The sequence below is a fragment of the Equus quagga genome, chromosome 5 (genome assembly GCF_021613505.1).
Source record: "Equus quagga isolate Etosha38 chromosome 5, UCLA_HA_Equagga_1.0, whole genome shotgun sequence".
Classification (NCBI taxonomy): domain Eukaryota; kingdom Metazoa; phylum Chordata; class Mammalia; order Perissodactyla; family Equidae; genus Equus; species Equus quagga.
The window spans coordinates 103,307,175-103,326,160 of NC_060271.1; the positions used below are offsets into that span (position 1 = coordinate 103,307,175).

General features: G+C 38.8%; 1 protein-coding gene across 8 annotated transcripts in view; it reads left to right on the forward strand.

Annotated features, from left to right (window-relative positions):
- THADA (THADA armadillo repeat containing) overlaps positions 1-18,986 on the forward strand; it is a 308,391-nt gene that overhangs the window by 127,270 nt on the left and 162,135 nt on the right. For all 8 annotated transcript variants that reach the window (XR_006888570.1, XR_006888569.1, XM_046660638.1 and 5 more), the window contains exons 27-28: positions 7,175-7,264; positions 8,665-8,796. Coding sequence is in view for 6 of the 8 variants with exons in the window: in XM_046660638.1 (XP_046516594.1) it covers positions 7,175-7,264; positions 8,665-8,796 (222 nt within the window). In the remaining 2 variants the exon portion in view is untranslated. The remainder of the gene's footprint in view (positions 1-7,174; positions 7,265-8,664; positions 8,797-18,986) is intronic.

Consider the following 18,986-nt stretch of genomic DNA (forward strand, 5'->3'; position numbering starts at 1 on the left):
ATCTTCCTAACCAGATTTTCATCTCCAAGAGCAATGACTATCTTATATTGTCTCATAGTGTCTCCCATAGGACCTAGCACAGTACTCACCATGAAGTATATAGGTATTTAAAAAATATATATTTTCTACTTTCTTGAGAAAAATATGATCACACTACATTTTTGATTAAATAGCAAATAGGAGGTAAAACTCACATGTTCTAGGATTTAGGGGGAGATTCAAATATGGACTAAAATGGTTCCATGACCTTGGCCTTTTATTTATTTATTTATTTTTTGTTGAAGTATAATTGACATACTATTTCCTATTAGTTTCAGGTATACATCATAGTGATTCAATATTTCTATACATTATGAAGTGATGCCACAATAAGTCTAGTTACCATCTGTCACCACACAAAGTTATTACAATTTTATTGACTATGTTTCCTATGCTATCCATTACATCCCCATGACTTATTTATTTTATAACGGGAAGTTTGTACCTCTTAATCCCCTTCACCTGTTTTGCCTGCCCCCCCAACCCCTCCTCTCTCTGGTAACCACTAGTTTGATTCTTGTATCTAAGAGTCTGTTTCTGTTTGGTTTGTTTGTTTTTTTGTTTTGTTTCTTAGATTCCACATATAAGCGACATATGGTATTTGTCTTTGACTTATTTCACTTAGCATAATACCCTCTAGGTCCATGTATGTTGTCTCGAATGGCAAAATTTCATTCTTTTTTATAACTGAGTAATATTCCATTTTTATGTATTTGTGGATATGTGTGTGTATATATATTCCACCTCTTCTTTATCCATTCATCTATCAATGGACACTGAGGTTGCTTCCATATCTCAGCTATTGTAAATAATGCTGCAGTGAACGTTGGAGTGCATATATCTCTTCAAATTAGTGTTTTTGTTTTCTTTGGATAAATACACAGAAGTAGAACTGCTGGATTGTAAGGTAGTTCTATTTTTAATTTTTTGAGGAACCTCCCTACTGTTTTCCATAGTGTCTGCACCAATTTACTTCCCACCAACAGTGTACAAAGGTTTCCTTTTCTCTACATCCTCACGAACACTTATTTTTTGTCTTTTTGATAATAGCCATTCTGACAGGTGTGAGGTGGTATCTCGTTGTGGTTTTGATTTGCATTTCCCTGATGATTATTGACGTTGAGCATCTTTTTATGTACCTGTTGGCCATCTGTATGTCATCTTTGGAAAATGTCTATTCAAGTCCTTTGCCCATTTGCCTTTTAAAATAAAACCAGATTACAGAGCTATACGAGCAGCCCAAAACCTATGAACTGCCTTCACATAGAGGCACTGTTATAAATGGTGATTCTCCACTCAGTATAACCATAAAATGTAGTCATTAGTTAATTGAGGGCTGGAATTAATGTATTAGTGGCCAAAATTCTGGATTCAAGATACTGTAGACCTTTCGGTATAATTGAGAATCAGGGGTGAGTGAAGTGTGATAAGCCCCTCAGATAATTCTCATATCTACCTATGCCTGACCTTTTTAGGCTCTGTTTTATAATACACAGGAATTGTTAATGTTGCACATCCTTCAGGCAGCACTCCATAAATATTTAGGCAAGTCTTTAGCAGCCCTTGTTGATACAGATTTGAGATGATGCTACCTGGCCAGTACATGGAGCTAAACTCTTCTGTGTTTGCAGTGAATTGCAGCCCTGGCCTTTCATGTGAGCAGAAGCAGAAATAGGGTCAACATTCTCTTAACAGGATTGTGGAGCCTAAGAATGCTAGTCTAGAAAGGCATCTCCTGTATACTCAGAGTACCTGAGCAAGGTCAAAATTCTCCTTAGAAAATAATTTTCGTTTTTCTGAAACCCTGACAGATGTACAGTTGATGCTTCAAAGTCCTACACCATTAAGCATAGACATAATAATTTTAACAGAATATTTTTTAAAAGATGTAGTCAAAGCCCACCAAGCGATTAAGAACAATTAGTTAAAACGTTTACCAAGTGTTTGGCTTTGAGTAATGTACCTTCTTCATACATCCTCCAAGATAGACTAGTTGGTAAATGTTTGCTAAGGTAACTGAGGTAATTTTGCTGTTTGGGACAATTAGCTTTAATTCAGTTAAAACAATGAGTTGAATTTTAGAATAGTAGTTCCATAGCTCTTTCCTCTGGCAGTATTGTGAACAGCAGAGCCAGTTATTTATCAAGGCAGTTTCTAGATCATAGTAATACAATCATATGGTCGCTTAAGTGAGAATACTTGTCTTTCTGACTCCATCAAGATATATCAGGCCATTAAGGAATTACTCTCCTGGAAATTAATAACTGATTCCTCAAGAAGATGTATCCACGAGATTTTGTGGTATAGATGGAGAGATTCTGTATGAGCGGGTATACTAAGGGGTCCCATTACTGAACTCATACAGTTTTACCTTTGAGTGATTCCACTAGAAATGGAAACTGGTGTTCTTAACCAGTTTTTTGGGAGATGGTAAAGAATGTACCAATAGCCTGTAGTGGAATGGTTTTGCCTTCTTTCTATGTAAAACATTGACCCTGCAAAACCCAAATTGCAGTTTATTAACAAGGAAATTTGCATATTCATCATTTATAACAGCAAGAGACTGGGCAACTAAAAGGCCTATCATCTGGGATTAAATCATTTATACTCACCCATACGGTGGATTACTCTGCAGCCATTAAATGGAAAGAAATAGATCGGTGTGCCTGATATTGAATGATTTCACAGATGTAGTTTAGATGAAAAGAAATCAAGGTGCACAACAGTCTATATAATATGCATATTTGTGGAAGGAAAAAGCCAAACTAAAAGTATGTACTTGTATGCACTGAATTTTTTTTAAAGGCAAGCTAAGATACTTTTGCATAGTTTTCAATGAAGAGAGGCACTGGGGGGTCTAGTGGGTTTCTTTTAACATTTGCACTTATTATTTTTTTCCATAAAAATATCTAATAAGTAAAAAAGGAAATGAGTACAATTTTACATAAAATGTTCAATAAATCTATAATTTGGAATGGAGTATGGACTTTCTCTTTTTTAAAAAAATTTTGATTTTACTGGATATGAAATAGGTACAAAAGAAAATTAATAAAGTGTACATAAGATTTAAAGAGTAACTATGCAATAAACACTTTTGGATTCACCACCTAGCTTAAGAAATGGAACATTACTTTTGAAGCCCCTTATGTGTTCCTCCCTAATCCCATTTTTTTTCTTTTCCCCTTGGAAAGAAGTGATTATTCTGTCACTTTTGTTTTTATTTATTCCTTTGCTTTTCATTTTTTATCACATAAATTTGTTTCACTAAAAAATATATTATTTAATGGTACTTTGTTGTAAACTTTATATAGAAGGATTATATTGCATATATTCTTCTGTGACTTGCTTTTTTCACTTAACATTATGTTCCTGAGATTCATCTGTGTTGTTGCGTGTGTCTGTGGTTCCTTCAGATTTACAGCTGTACATTATTCCATTGTGTGAGTGTACCACAGTTTATTCACTCTGTGGTTGATAGGCTTGTGGCTGCTGTGCATATGCCTGCAGAAGCCTTCTGGTGCCCATGTCCAAGAGTTTATTAGGCCATTTACCTGGGAATAGCATTTCTGAGTCACTAGGTAAACATCTGTAGCCTTCAAGAAAATGCCATATTATTTTTCAAAATTGTTGTAGTGATTTTCATTTCCATCAAACAATGTCTGAAAATTCCAATACTTGGTATTGTCAAACTTTTTAATCTTTGCCAAACTATAAAATGGTCCTTCGGTATAGTTGAACGTCTTTTCTTATGTTTATTGGCCACTAATGTTATCTTCTGTGAATTGTATTTTGATAGATTTTGTCCATTTTTATATTGAATTGTTTGCTTTGTACTTATTTGATTCAGTGGAGTTCTTCATATATTCTGAATACTAATTATGTAATTTTCAGTTATGTGTATTACACATTTTCTCCCCATTTATGGCTCGTCAAATAAAAATTTTTATTTTTTAATTTTTAAAAAACTTATTATGGGAATTTTTAACACAAAGTGAAGAGACTAGTATAACTAACCCCTTTGTATCCATCACTCAACTTCAACAGTTATCAACATTTTGCCAATCTTGCTTTATCGATTTCTTGCCCCCCCGGAAAGAGGTCGCAGACACCATGCCGTTTTTCCTGTAAATACTTCAGTATGCAGTACTGATTGATAAGAGAGTTTAAAAAGAAATAGCAGCATGCTGTTGTCATATCTATACTCAGATTCCCTAGTTCTCTTAGAGATGTCTCTTTGTAGTTGGTTTGTTGCACTCAGCATCCAGACAGGGTCCACATGTTGCGTTAGTCGTTTTTAGTCTCACATGACTTTTAAGTCTCCTAGTCTGTTAACTATCTCTTATTCCAGAACATTTCACACTCTTCCTCAGCCAAAAATACTTTGTGCATATATTATTTTGTATTTTTCTTCATTATTTTGTGTGTACAGAATTTAAAAATACATGTTAACTGATGTAGTTGAATATCAATTTTCCTACTAGTTGATGCTTTTTGGGTCTTGTTCAATAAATTCTCTTCTCTATAGTCTTTTAAAGAGTTTAGCGGTTTTACTTTTTACTTCTAAGTCTGGAATTTAATTTTGTATATAGTAGAAGGTTAGAGTCCAATTTTAATTTTGTCTGTGTGGATAATTAGTTATCACAGCACCTATGATCTTCATGGTACTATCACCTGCAGTACCAGCTCTTTCATAAGTCAAGTTTTCGTATATGTATGTGTGTGTGTTGCCTTGCTCTCTATTCTATTTCACTGCCTGCTTGTCACCACAATGTTCTAATGACTAAAGTTTTATAATATTTCTAGCTGCTTGATTGTGTGAGTCTTCCAACCTTGTTGTTCTTCAAGATTATCTTTGCCGTTCTTGGCCATTGGTGCATCTTATATACATTTTAGAACCCGATTGTACAGTTACAGACATGCACACACACAATTACTATTTTTATTGCAATTGCATTGAACTTGGGGAGAATTTCATCTTTATAATATTGAATCTTCTTCTCACGAACATGGCACATTTCTCCTATTTAAGGCATATATCTTTTCTTACGGCATCTCCCTGTTAAAAATGTGATACACAAATGTAGGAAAACAAAGAACTGTGACCTCTGCCTCACACCGTACACAAAAATTAATTTGAGATGGATCATAGACCCCAACATAAAAGCTAAAACTATAAAACTTCTAGAAGGAAACAATATCTTTGTGATGTTGAGATAGGCAAAGATTTCTTTGGCCATAGAAAGTATGAATCATAAAAGAAAAAAATTGATCCATTTATTGGACTGCATCAAAATTTTAAAACTTCTCATCGAAAGACATTATTAAGAAAATAAATTGGCAAGCCACAAACTAGGAGGAAGTACATGCAATGCATTTATACGGCAAAGGAAACAAGCAACTTAATTAAAAAATGGACAAAAATCTTGAATAGATACTTTACAAAAGGCCATACCAATGACCAAAGCACATAAAAAGTATTTAATGTCATTAGTCATCAAAGAAATACAAATGAAAATCACCAGGAGATACCATTACGTACCCACAGGGATGGCTAAAGTGGAAGAAGAAAGACAACAGCAAATGTTGGAAAGGATTTAGAGCCACTAGAGCTGTTACTCTTTGTTGTTGGGAGTGTAAAATGCTATAATTAATTTGGAAAACTGTCAGTTTCTGAAAATGTTAAACATACTGCACTTTTATTCTCAGGTATTTATCCAAGAGAAATGAAAACATATGTCCCCAAAAACCCTGGTACAAGAATGTTCATAGCAGCTTTATTCATGATAGCCAACACATGGAAATAGCCCATGTCTGTCAAGAGGAGAATGAATAAACAAATTTGTGTATTCATACAATGGAATACTACTCAACAGAAAAAAGAAACTATTGATACATTGAATGCTGTGGATGAATCTGATAAACATTTTATGCTGACTGAAAAAAGCCAAACACAAAAAATTATGTAATGTATTTACATTTATGTGAAATTCTAGAGTAGACAAAACCAAATTGTGATGATAGAAATCAAATCATGATTGGGGATTGGAAGTTGGAGACTGAGAGTTGACTGGGAAGGGACACAAGAAAACTTACTCAGATGAAGGACATTTTCTGAGTCTTCATAGGAATGTACATTACATGAGTGTATGCATGTGTGAAAACTGATCAAATGTTACACTTAAGGTTTGAGCACTTCATTGTGTGTAAAATATACCTCAATTTTAAAAAATAATCTTATTTTGGGTCTCCGTTGATGGGAGCATACATCTAGAGTTGCTAAGAGGGGGCAAGTTAGGAAATATTTATGCCACCCCTTCAGACTAGTTCTTTAATAGTTATGGAGACAGAATATTAACTAAATACTGTATTTAGCTTGAGCTTTTTGGTCAGTTGTACAGTCTGAGGAACTATTTTTAGGATCTTGTCAGAGTTCAAGAGTAGTGTTTATAAAGATGACAAAGGTAATCCTCACAGGTGTCAGGTGGGATTAGATCTCCAGCCCCTCACATGCCAACTCTGTACTTCTGATAACCAGACTCCAGACCAGCGGGTCTCAACTGGGGATCTTTTTTCCCTCGGAGTGCATATGGCAATGTCTGGAGACACTTTTGATTGTCATGACTTCGGGGGAGGTGTACTACTGGCATCTAGTGGGTAGAAGCTACAGAGGCTGCTAAACATTCTGCAGTGCATGGGACAGTCCCCCACAACAAAGAATTATCTGGTCCAGAATGTCACTGCTGCCGTCTTTGAGAAACCTTGTTCTAGACCTGCCCTTATTACTGAAGCTGAGGCAGTCTCAGTCAGTCACGTGTTGACCAGATTCGTAGTCCAAATCAATTGTGGAAACTTGGCATTTTCACAATTTACATATTTCCTCCCTGACACAATTTGAGATCAAATATTTGTAAATATACAAAATCTTAAATTTTGAGATAAAATTCCATGCATTTAAGAGCACATCCAAAATGAAAATTAAATGTGTTGTTGCTATTGATTATTAAATTATTCAGATGTAGGTTTTGTTCTTAACTTTATTTCATTATTCTTTAAAAAACATAAATAAAAAGGCTTTATTATCAAATCAAAGGAAATAAATGATATAATTTATCTTTTTTTTCCCCTCCCTCCACAGAATGACAGGGAGTGAATTTTTCTCTCGTTTCCCGGAACTCTATCCCTTTCTTCTCAAGCAGTTGGAAGCTGTAGCCAATACTGTGGAAAGGTGAGAAGAGAATAGGGTGGGGAAAAGTGAAATCAAGGATGTGAATTAGTTATTAATGGAGATTTCCCCTCTAGGCAACAGTTTTTAATTAACTCCTTCCTTGTACAGAGATGGATTTTTTTTAAGTGCTTCTTTAATACATGATGTTGCCTAATTCTCTATAGCAGATTTGTACCTGAAAAGTTGTATAAAATCCTGTTTTTGTATTATATTTTTAAAATCCTGTTTTATTGTAAATTTTGTCAAATTTAATCTTGTTTGTAGTTTTTTTTGAGGAAGATTAGCCCTGAGCTAACTACTGCCAATCCTCCTCTTTTTGCGGAGGAAGACTAGCCCTGAGCTAACATCCATGCCCATCTTCCTCGACTTCATATGTGGGACGCCTACCACAGCATGGCTTTTGCCAAGCAGTGCCATGTCCGTACCTGGGATCCAAACCGGTGAAGCCTGGGCTGCCAAGAAGTGGAACTTGTGCACTTAACTGCTACGCCACCGGGCCGGCCCCTTGTTTGTAGTTTTATACAGGAACAAACTTCTTAGAAGCACATGGTGATTTCTTCTGTTGAGAATGATTTTCTTCCTATTATATTTAAAAATCTGTGTGTTTACATATTAAGTTTACTTTAATATACACCTCTCATTTTTTATTACTGGCCTGTTACAGCTGACCATTGTGAAACTACAGCAGTTAACTGACTAATCTGGTCTCCTCTGATCAGAAATGGTACTTGGTTTACCTGAGCAAAGATGGCCAGTGACCCTGGAAACACGAAATAAAGCCATTAAGAGGGCTTCCAGTCTGATCAGGGCAGATAGAAAAGTTCACCATTATCCTTTTAATTACATTCTGTAGCTGGTAGTGGAATTTTTGGTATGGGCATCTTAGAACATGTGATTTTTTTATTTTTCTAGTAATTTTTGCACTTGGTATGAATTTATACTAGATGTTTGTAATGAGAAAATAAAATAACATCAGTTTTACTTCTGCTTGTGATACATTTCCTCACATTAGTAATCTGTGCCAACAGGATTTTCTGGCCCTATAAGTGATTGTCCATGCCTTCTTAGGTAGGTTTGGATGTTGAAAGTTTCGAATTTCATGCTGTGGAACAGGCACCTCTCTGCTGTATGAACAGCTCAAATCAAAGCAGCAGACTCGATTATCAGTTGATTAGCTTTAAGGAGAGAATCATGTGCAAAAGCCCCAATCTGATTGCCAGTAGTTCCTCCTTATATGCACATTTGGAATATAGGAAGTGGAGGAAGGCAAAAAAGGGAAAACTATCCCTTGATCATAGAGAGTTGCACATTATATACATAGTTACTTAATCAGAAAAATTTTTGAAGATAGTGCGTCACCTCTTAAATTTTCATCTTTTCTGTCCAATGATTTTTTTCAGTGACATGGGAGAACTCAACCGTCACCCAAGCATGTTCCTCTTGCTGTTGGTGTTGGGGAGGCTCTACCCTTCCCCGATGGACGGCACCTCTTCTGCTCTCAGCATGGCCCCTTTTATTCCCTTCATTATGAGGTAGTGTATGCTTCATGCAAATGATGGGGGTGGGCATGGGGCTCGATGGGGGTATTTTATCTCGTTCTTATTTCAGAAATTATAGATTTTTTTTTTTTTACTTTGGGAGGGGGCTTATGAAGGCAGGGGCCTGGGGGTCTTTGCCATTGCCCCCAACTGGTCTCTAATGTTTCAGAGGAAAGTGCTTATATTGTGGATACAAGAGCTCATATCACCTGTTTAAGTAATGTTTCCATGGCGCTCTGCCTGCTAATGGGTTTGTGGTGATAACTGGAAATACCCCCTTTTGAAAAACACAGCCTGGGTGCTTGCATTATCCCTGTGTTGAGCCTGGCCAACATGGGGCAGGGCTGGTCCTGCCATATATACCCCAGTCCAGGGCTTCAACTGGCTCTTCACTCTGGAGGAGTTTGCTGGTGTGTGCAAGGGGTAGCATCTAGGTGGCAGTGCTATGTGGCGTGAGTTCCCCTCCCACTCATCTTCTCTTTCAAGCTTGGAGTACCTGAGAAAAAGCATGTGTACAGATTGTGCGCGGAATCAGATGCTCACGGGCTTTTCGGCTTCTTGAGCCGATTACACTTCCTCCGTTACATTTTTTGAGGCATTTGCCAACTTCTGATCACCTTTTTCATTTTGGATCAAAGGCCTCAATAAATAGGCCTCCAAAAAGTATTGAAATTTTCTTATGAAACATTTCAGATGCCCTGTCATGTTAGCTAGCTTTTACCTTCCTGCTTACCTCTGGACAAACCATCACCTTCATTGTTGTGTTTCTGTCAAACGTTGAGGTACGCTTAGAGCAGAATGATGAAAAATACCAAACTCAAGAGAGTGTGGTGTTTATGTGGTGTCCTGGGTTCCACTTCCTGGTTTCATAGAGCTGACTGATGCATTTTAATGTGAGAAACCATTAAATGCGAGATTCTAGCATTTGATTGCTGTAGCCATTTGTTTGCGCCAAACCCTGCCTGTGGCTGTGTTATCTATGATCACAGAGATGACTCACTCAGATTGGTTTTGTTTCCTGATACACAAAGTTACCAGTTTCCCTCATCCAGCATTTGGTGATTCATTTTAGGAATTTGGGTCGTAAATTTTACTTTCAGCAGCATTTAAAAATTGTACTTTCACATATAACTGGAAAGAACTAAAAAATATGAAGAAAGTTGATGGGGAGGGGAAGGCACATGCACAGAGTCACAGTGTGCATTAGGAACAGATGCGCTTTAGCACTTGCTCATCCTGTGTTGAGGGCATTCAGTGTGGAAGCTTATTACTAATCAATCTGTATGTGTTGCATCCTGGTAACCAGAAGTTACTACATTGAAAGTATCCTTCCTAATCTTATTTATTAGTTTATATATAATCAGAAATTCTTATATCACTAATTATATTCAGAGCACTTATTAATTATAACAAAGATTGCATTAATATAGAAGATTTAAATATTGCCTTAAAAGCCAGTGTACTTAGTGCATCATTGTTTTAAACTCAGAAGGCACAAAGTAAGAAGTGTACAATTATCCTGTCCTTCCAGTGAAAATGCCTTGGTCGCTAGTTGCTTTCTACCTGAATAAAGATTCCTAGAGCACCACCACCAGCAGAAATGCCACAATTGATTGCTTACAGTGTGAATAGACTCTGACTTACTGAATGTCCATGTGTGTTATAGAACAGTGTTTCTCACACTTTCAGACATAAACATACCACGTGGGGATCTCGTAAATTCTGACTCTGTATGTCTGGGTGGGGCCTGAGAGTCTGCCTTTCAGACACACTTCCAGGTGATACTGACGCTCCCGGTTTGTAGATCACACTGAGCAGCAGGTTAAATTCGGAGTATTAAATTTCGGCATTATCAGAACCACACACACGGGATGATTTTAATAATCTACACGGCAGTGGGGTCATACGTGGTACTTGGTTAGGACATTTAGGGGGTTTATAAGAAGTGGATTTTGACCCAGGAATGCAGAGAACAAGCAAGAAAGTATTCTGAGCAGAGAGGTCAGTAGGACGGAGACCAGTCTTTGTTGAGCTCTGACTGTTTGCCAGGCACAGAACTGGACATTCTGCTTACAGTGACTTTGAGAGGAGGTGTTATCACCCCCTTTTTCCTGTTGCGGAAATTGAGGTTCAGAGAGTGAGTCAGTTATAGAGCTGGAATACGAAACCAAGAGTATAAAGCTTGTCAAGAGTGTTGGGTGTACTCTCTCTATTATACGAAAATAACCAGCTCCCTTTTGTGTAACCAAGAGCCTTAGCTACACTAAGTAGGCCTATGGGCCCTGAAATTTATGCACCTAGGAGAGATGAGGAGCCTGTATCCAGAGTCAGTAGATTTTGTACAGGCTGTTTTCTGGATATAGTAGTCATGTCCCCACCAACAGTGGGATCTGCTTCTTACTTTGCCTTTCCAGTAGTGTGGGTGCCTTCCTTGGACGCACCTCTTCTCTCAGGCTCACATCTGTGGGATCATTGGCTGAGGTGATAGGGTTGGTGTGTGGCCGGGTATGGAGGAAGGCTGGCTTTTCTTCTTTGACCCTCTCCTGTGGTGCAGTGGAAGGACCCTAGACTTAGAGTTCAAAAACTCAGTTTTGGGTTTCATCAACCTGTTACAGGGACACCATGGGCTACCCTAAAATGTTCACAATCACACTGGGGAGATGAACTATAAACAGATTTTTTTAAAACAGTGAATTTGATAAACTGTATGCTTTGACTTAAATTACTTCTGAGAAAATTATTCATGAAGAAAGTGTAAGATTGATTGTAAAACCTGTCATTCTAGGCAGTATTTGTGGTTCTGGTCCTGGTAAAGACTGGGCTCTTTTGACTTGGAATAATAGCTGAAAAGATGGATGCATGCACAAGTGGTTGGATGGTGTTTTATTTTCGTAGTGTGCTAATGTTAACTTATGTATTTGGAGGAGCTCTAATCAGGCTCTTAGATACTTGGAGTTTAGCTAAAGAGAAATTTGTTAGCTAGTTGCGGGAGCACAAAGCTTGCTCTGACCGTGCCGGGTTGAAGTTCACAGTGAGAAGATTAAAAGCCCCCATGACACCTTTTTCTTTTCCTTTGATTTGTGTATCCTTACCTGCCATTTCCTTCCTCTCTGTAAGGTTTCTGTAAGTAGTATTTGTATTTTTTCCCTTATCCCACATTTGGGAGCATAAACTTAGATCGCTCTTGATTTTCTTTGTTGACTTAAGTCTTAGAATCTTTCTGACTTGGATTTTCCACAGTTATGCCTGTGCCATTGTGACTGTTGCAGCATCTTGGAAAGAAGCGACACTTAGTCCAAACGTTGTTTACAAGTTGTTTTTTTTTCATCCAGTGTAGTTTATGAGGATGCTGTACTGGATTCAGATGCACAGGCCTGTACCCCGTGAATGTGATGCCTTCACTTGAAGGCCATTTGCTCTTCTGTTCAAATACCACAAAGCAGAACCATTCATGCTTTAAAGGGGACCCTCACTGGCTCCCGGAAGACAGCTCATCACTGCCCACTTCTCTGGGGCTTTCTAAAACCAAAATATCTCTGGACGTGCACCTTTGAATTCACTTTGACAAGTGAGTTTCAAGCTTGAATTGAAGAGCTAAAGGAAACCAAATATGCCCTAAACCTAGGCGACAGCATGGAGTCCTGAACAGAGCTGAGGCCCTGGACTCAAAGGAACTCGTGCTAAGTTCTACCCTTTCTTCACTAGTTGTGACACTGGACAAGGCTTTGTACCCTCTCTGGGCCAATGCGGTACCTGTGTGTGTGAGGGTATCAGTTGAGACAAAAACGCCTTCTATTGCTGATAACTGAGATCTCAGCATTGGATTAATACCTGCAGGCAAAATCCCTTTACTGCCTTTCATTCACTCTTCTGGGTGCTTTTAAAAGGATCTCATGGGGCCAGCCCGGTGGCACAGCGGTTGGGTGTGCATGTTCTGCTTTGGTGGCCCAGGGTTCGCTGGTTTGGATCCCAGGTGTGGACACGACACCGCTTGGCAAGCCATGCTGTGGTAGGTGTCCCACGTGTAAAGTAAAGGAAGATGGGCACAGATGTTAGCTCAGGGCCAGTCTTCCTCAGCAAAAAGAGAAGGATTGGCAGCAGATGTTAGCTCAGGGCTGATCTTCCTCAAAAATAAATAAATAAATAAATAAAATGATCTCTCTTGGGGGCCAGTGCTGTGGCCTAGTGGATAAGTGCAGCACGCTCCTCTTTGGCAGCCTGGGTTCAGTTCCCAGGCACAGACCTATGACACTCAGTGGTGGCCATGTTGTTGTGGTGACCCACATATAAAATAGAGGTCAATTGGCACAGATGTTAGCTCAGGGCGAATCTTCCTCAGCAAAAAAAAAAAAAAAAAAAAAAAAGAGGATCTCCCCACCCACCCCTTTTTTTTTCCTTATTTTCATTGCAAATGACTTTCAGTATGTTTTTCCCCCAAGTCATTTCAGTCCTTTTTCACTTTAGATAAATTTTCAGTGAAATCTGCGTTTCTTTTCTCTGAAAAATATTGAGGTACAAATAACAATACAATCCTAATCAAACACACGACAGTGGAAATCACCAATAGGAACTTATGCAGTAGAAACTATTTTAGTTGAGGTATTTAAAAATATAGGCAACAATCAAAAAATTGGAAATTACATGTTTTATATATTTTTAGAGTATTTCATGGAACCTTTTGATTGTACCAATCTTAAAAAGGGAGGAGAGGTAGGAATACAAAAACTGAGAGGTAGGTAGGCCTTTTACGCGAATGATATTGGGAAATAGTATTAACTGTTGTTTCCTTTTCCTTGAAAGTTACATAATTCAAGGATTATCGCTTTACTCCTTACCGAGGTTATGAAGTTGAAAGAACTTGTTTTCCGTAGTGCAGAGTTGGAGTTTTTGCGGTAGACAATAGCTGGCATCTATCTTCCTTTGGTTTGCAATACTGGGAATTCTCCTTCAAGGCTGCACATCCCATTTCTATCTGCTCTGTCTTCCCAGAATCCTTGCAGATAAAGAGAAGGCTGGTTTTGCTTTATGAAGAGATAAATGAGGCCGAGAGCAGTTGAAACATTGCTGGGAAGGGAGACATGCCCTCCTTCCTTGCTCTTCATCTCAGCTCCTAATCATCTCTCCCTTCTCTGAATGGCTGTAGCGTTTGTTACTTAAAGCTCTTATCTTGCTGTTCATCATTACTGTATCATACTATAATTTATGTGTTCAGTGCTTATTCTCCCCCAAATAAGTCTTAATCTCTTTCTATGCGGAAGCAGCTATGGGTTTTTTTGGTTGTTCTTGTTTTTTGGTACCTTTCTCTGCCTCGCCCAGGTTTAGGCACAGAAACTGAATTATTAACCTAAAAATGAAACTAACTGTGACTTGAGACATTTTGTGTCTTAGCAGACCTGTGTATCTATGAAGTACTTAAGGGACTCCTACTCCTACAATATTAGAGCCTCATTTCATATTCCACTGGTTACCCGGTTTATGTAGAAAGGAGGCTCGAATGGGTTTTGTGTTTTACCTGGCTTTTGAGGAGTTTTGTGTTCTAATATGAACTCGACGTTTGCTCTTATTTTGACTTCAGCTCTCTGACCCTCTGTTTCATTTTCTACCAAATTAAGGTATTAGACTGGATGGTACCTACATCCTCTCTGGCGTCATGGGCATGAGACCTTCCTGGACTCTGAACTTCTCTTCACTGACTGCACTGCTCTAGAGGCGCACCTCTCACAGCTACCCTGCTGCAGGCTTTAGAGCCAAATGAGAGAAGCTGAATTCATAAGATTAGAAGGAGGGAGGTGCCATTTTTCTGTTGAAAGTCATAGAATTATGAACAAGTCAAAACGCATGGGATAAAGCCTCCCAGATTAATGTGGCATGAATAGGAGGACCCCTGTGTGCTTCAGGCTGTCAGTCTGTATAATGGGGATAATCCTGCTTACAAAATAGCAGATAAAAGCTCCTTGGTTTGCTTGTTAAGAAAAATTCTAGAGAGAGGAATGGATTCATAGTATAATGGTGCTAGAGAGAGGGCAGACTTTTTAAACTCCTGCTTTTGCTTGTCTCGGCCAGTGAAGTGAAGGAAGGCCCTGAAGCCAGATGTAGGTGAGGTGATAGAAAAAGAGCACTGTTGAGGCCAGCCCGGTGGCACAGCGGTTAAGTTTGCACGTTCCGCTTCTCAGTGGCCCGGGGTTCACCGGTTCGGATCCCGGGTGCGGACATGGCACTGCTTGGCATGCCATGCTGTGGTAGGCATCCCCCATATAAAGTAGAGGAAGACGGGCGTGGATGTTAGCTCAGGGCCAGGCTTCCTCAGCAAAAAGAGGAGGATGGCAGCCGTTAGCTCAGGGCTAATCTTCCTCAAAAAGAAAGAACAAAAGAAAAAGAGTACTGTCTCCTGTGAATGAAGGCAAATCCCTGGACCCAGATAATTTATAGCCTCAGGTGCAAGTGAGCCTAGAACCATGTCAGTGATTTGGGGGAAATGTGAGATGGGACTGTGATGCTAGGAGCTTGCAGAAGGATTTTCAAAAGAGAGGGAACAAGGTATACTTTATCAGTGACCCAACAATTGTGTTGATACTGATTGGTTTAGACTAGATCATTCAATGTACTACTTGCAAGTGCTTCACATTTTATTTGCTGAGAGCTGGTAAGGATTCCCTAAGAATAAGTCATGCCTGAGTCACCTCATTGTTTTGATGGGATTACTAGCCTGATAGATGAGGACAATGCTGCTTTATCCAACATTTGAATTACTAACTGAAGACAGACTAGATTGCATGCTTGTCAGATTTGTATATAACATAAATATAATAGATGACGGAATCAAAATTCAAAATAGTCCTTAAGCACAAAAGTGACAAACACAAATTCAGGCTAGTGGCCATGACCTTGTGTGGCGAGGGTGGAAGAGGATGAAACTGAGCAAGCATGTCCTAGGAGCTTCAATTTTATTTATGATGTGTTCTTAACTGTATTCTGGGCCCATGATTGATTGTCATATTATTCTCTATATTCTTTTTTATTTAAGATACCATAAATGTATTTATTTTTTTGTCTGATATAGTCCATAATTGAAAAATAAGATTCAAATTGAATCTTATTCAGACTGGAAAATAAGATTCGGTCAAACTAGACTGATGGACTGAGACTGTTGAGATAACATTTAATAGAGATATGTATCATATTCTGATTTTTTAAAGAAAAGTAAAAATTGTATATACTTGGTAGTTATATACTGAGTAAGAGCTCTCTGGCTTCAGAGCAGTTTTTATGAAAAAGTCTTGAGGAATGGTATTTCCTCGTGAGCCCTGAGGAAGCAGTGTGACACAGTTGCTCCTTGCAGATACTGAAGGCTGTGGTCCCCCGAACTCTGCTGGTCAGACTAAATCCACATCATTCTGCTTGTTATGTTACTCTGCTCTGGGCTCCCCATTTTAGGAGGGTCACTGATAAACTAATATTTATCCAGGGAAGGTGACCAAGATGAAGAGGAAGCTGAACATCTGGAAATAGTTAGGCTGGAAAAGACTTAGTTAGAGGCAACATGGTGATGGTCTTTACATATTTGAGAGGCTGCCATATGGCAGAAGGCACATAATTTCTCTCTTGTGCTCCCAATGGGAAAGGAGGAGGTAGAGTTTAGATTTTAATATAGAGAAGAATTTTGTGAAAGTTAGCATTCTCTGTCAAGATAATAAACAGATTTCCATAATACTGAGCTGCCAGTCCTTGGAAGTGTTCAAGGAAAACTGATCACATGTTGAGCACATTTTTTAAAGGATTTCTGCAGTGCACCTGAGATTGGGCTAGATGACCATTCAAGGCACCTTTTTGGAATGTCTTATTTCAGAACAGCTGAACAACTCAGGTGTAGAATCTAAATGTTCATTGAATGAAATGATAAACCTGCCTCTAAACCTAAAACACATACTTACACATTTTTATTCACGAGTTCCTCCATCTCCCAAAGAAAAGAAGTTGGGGTACCATTCTTGGCATGGCCAATAGGGTCATGGTGGTCTGCCCCTACGTGGTGCCCTCCAGGAGTTAATCCACTTAAATTTAGCTTCTAAGTAATTTCTATAACTTTATTCTGGATAGTTCCGAAAACATTTTTTTGGCCTGTGGGATGTTATGTCTGAAAAGCATTCCATATTAATTTAATTATCTTTTTTTGTGTTTGCTATATTTTTCTCCATTCCAGATGTTGGCTTAAGCCACGTTTGTTTTCTGACAAGTACAAAGGAACTTGAATCTTTCAGAAAAGTCTGGCATGCTTTTCTGAAGAGTGATTAAAATAGGTAACCCTTTGTTGTCCAAACTTCCCGAAGGGTCTTCTTTGAACAGAGATGCCTGTAGAGAGAATACAGGAGTCCGCAAGCCTAGCCCGTTACAAGTAGAAACATCTGAGAAGAGGTCTTTGCTGGTGCTGTTAACGTAGAACTTCCTCCTGCCTGGCCAGCCCAGAAGTTCAGAACTCCACCCCTCCTGTGGTTACTGCTAAATTCCATGAGGTTTAGCAAATGGAATTAAAGGTTAGGAGTCTCCCTGTACCATCCTGATCTGCTAACAGTGGGTGGGGTGAAAGAAGGGGCCTGCCATCCTATCAAGGTGTGGGAACCCTACCCTCTGGTTTTACTAGTGTGACTGATATCAGGTCAAGCTTTGGGCAAGATAGTCAAGATGCAGATGTTCAGTTCAGCTCGATTTTTTTCAGCTGTTCTGTTTTCCTCTTTGCCTATAACCCGAACCTGCGCCCATTCCTTCCTTTCACAGAGACGTGTAAATGACCTTAGTCATGACCTTCCTTGGGGCTATTGTTGGGTTGCAGAGGCAAACATTTTGAATTAAAGCAGTGAAACTCTTGGTGGCAGAATTTTAGATCTCACATAGGGAAGACCTGAAAGCAGAGATTGGAAAGTTGTTTTCTAATGCTGGTGAAATCAGTTTGGGCAGCTACCTACTCGGCCTCATTTTCACTGTGGCCCTGCCTAGCTAGTGCTCTATTTGGAGGATTGTGCTCATGGTCTTCTGAATTTCCAGATTCCTCCCCGAGCTGTGGTTCAATGTGTGGAATGAAATCATGTTTTTTGTATTGTGTGGCTTTTTTGCAAAGAGTTCTGGCATAAAAAGATACTCTGTCTTCTGTCACCAATTTTTATCACTCATTTCCTAGAGAGGGGTCTGGCCAACTTCATCTCTGGTGCCAGATCTCTTTAAGACCATTTTCTAAATATGTTTTTGAACAAAAGGAATGAGGTGTTCACCTCTTATGGAATGCATTGACAAAGCAAGCTAGAAAAACAAAACTTGTAGGGACCAGCTTTCCTTCAGTGTTATCTGTTACTTCAACAGGCCAATTCAGGTCATGTTAGAACAAGTGATTTGATCTGCAAACAGCCTCATTCTTAGGTGAAATTTCTGACAATAATGATAATCCATGGCCTGTTGCTGCCATTTACTCTAAAACTTAGAATCCAATCAGTTAATAGATTGACCAAGTAGTTGTTAAACACCTATTGTGTACCTAGCTAGTGTTAGGTCTTGGGTAAGATGCAAAATAAAGAAAAAAGGTCTTCATCCTTGAAGAGCTTACAGTCTAACTAGTAAGATATGACCCATGCTTGTGAGCCTGACATACTGATTGTTAACCACTTAAGTATGGGACAGATGCACCGAGGACCAGGGAGGGCCTGTGAAGAAGGAGAAGAGCGTGAGTGGGTTAGGAAAGTTCAAGAGGCTTTCCCAAGGCAGGAAAAAAATAGGAGAATTCAGTCTGCCATCTCGAGGACTTTCGTGATTAGCGGCTCCTGTAAGAGGCGAGAAAAGTCATGCTGTCCCCTCTGTAGACAGTGGGATCTAACAAGGGAAAGATTGCGATCAATGGTGAAGAGAGAGTTTTCTGATTCCTAACTTGGAAGTTATCATAAAAAGCTTTGCTTCCACTTGAATCAAGGGTGACCCAGGAAATTCACAAAATAAATGGTTTGCTGCTTAACAGGAGAAACCATCAATGATGAATCTTTGGTAACTTTAATGAAGAACAGTATTTGCTTCAAGTGTTGCATGTAACTCTTACGGAAATATTGAATAATAGTGGGAAACAATTTGGTAATATTTAAATTTTAAAATATTTTAACAGTATTTTCCCTAAGGAGCGTTTATTTTCTAAGACTTAAACATTTTCT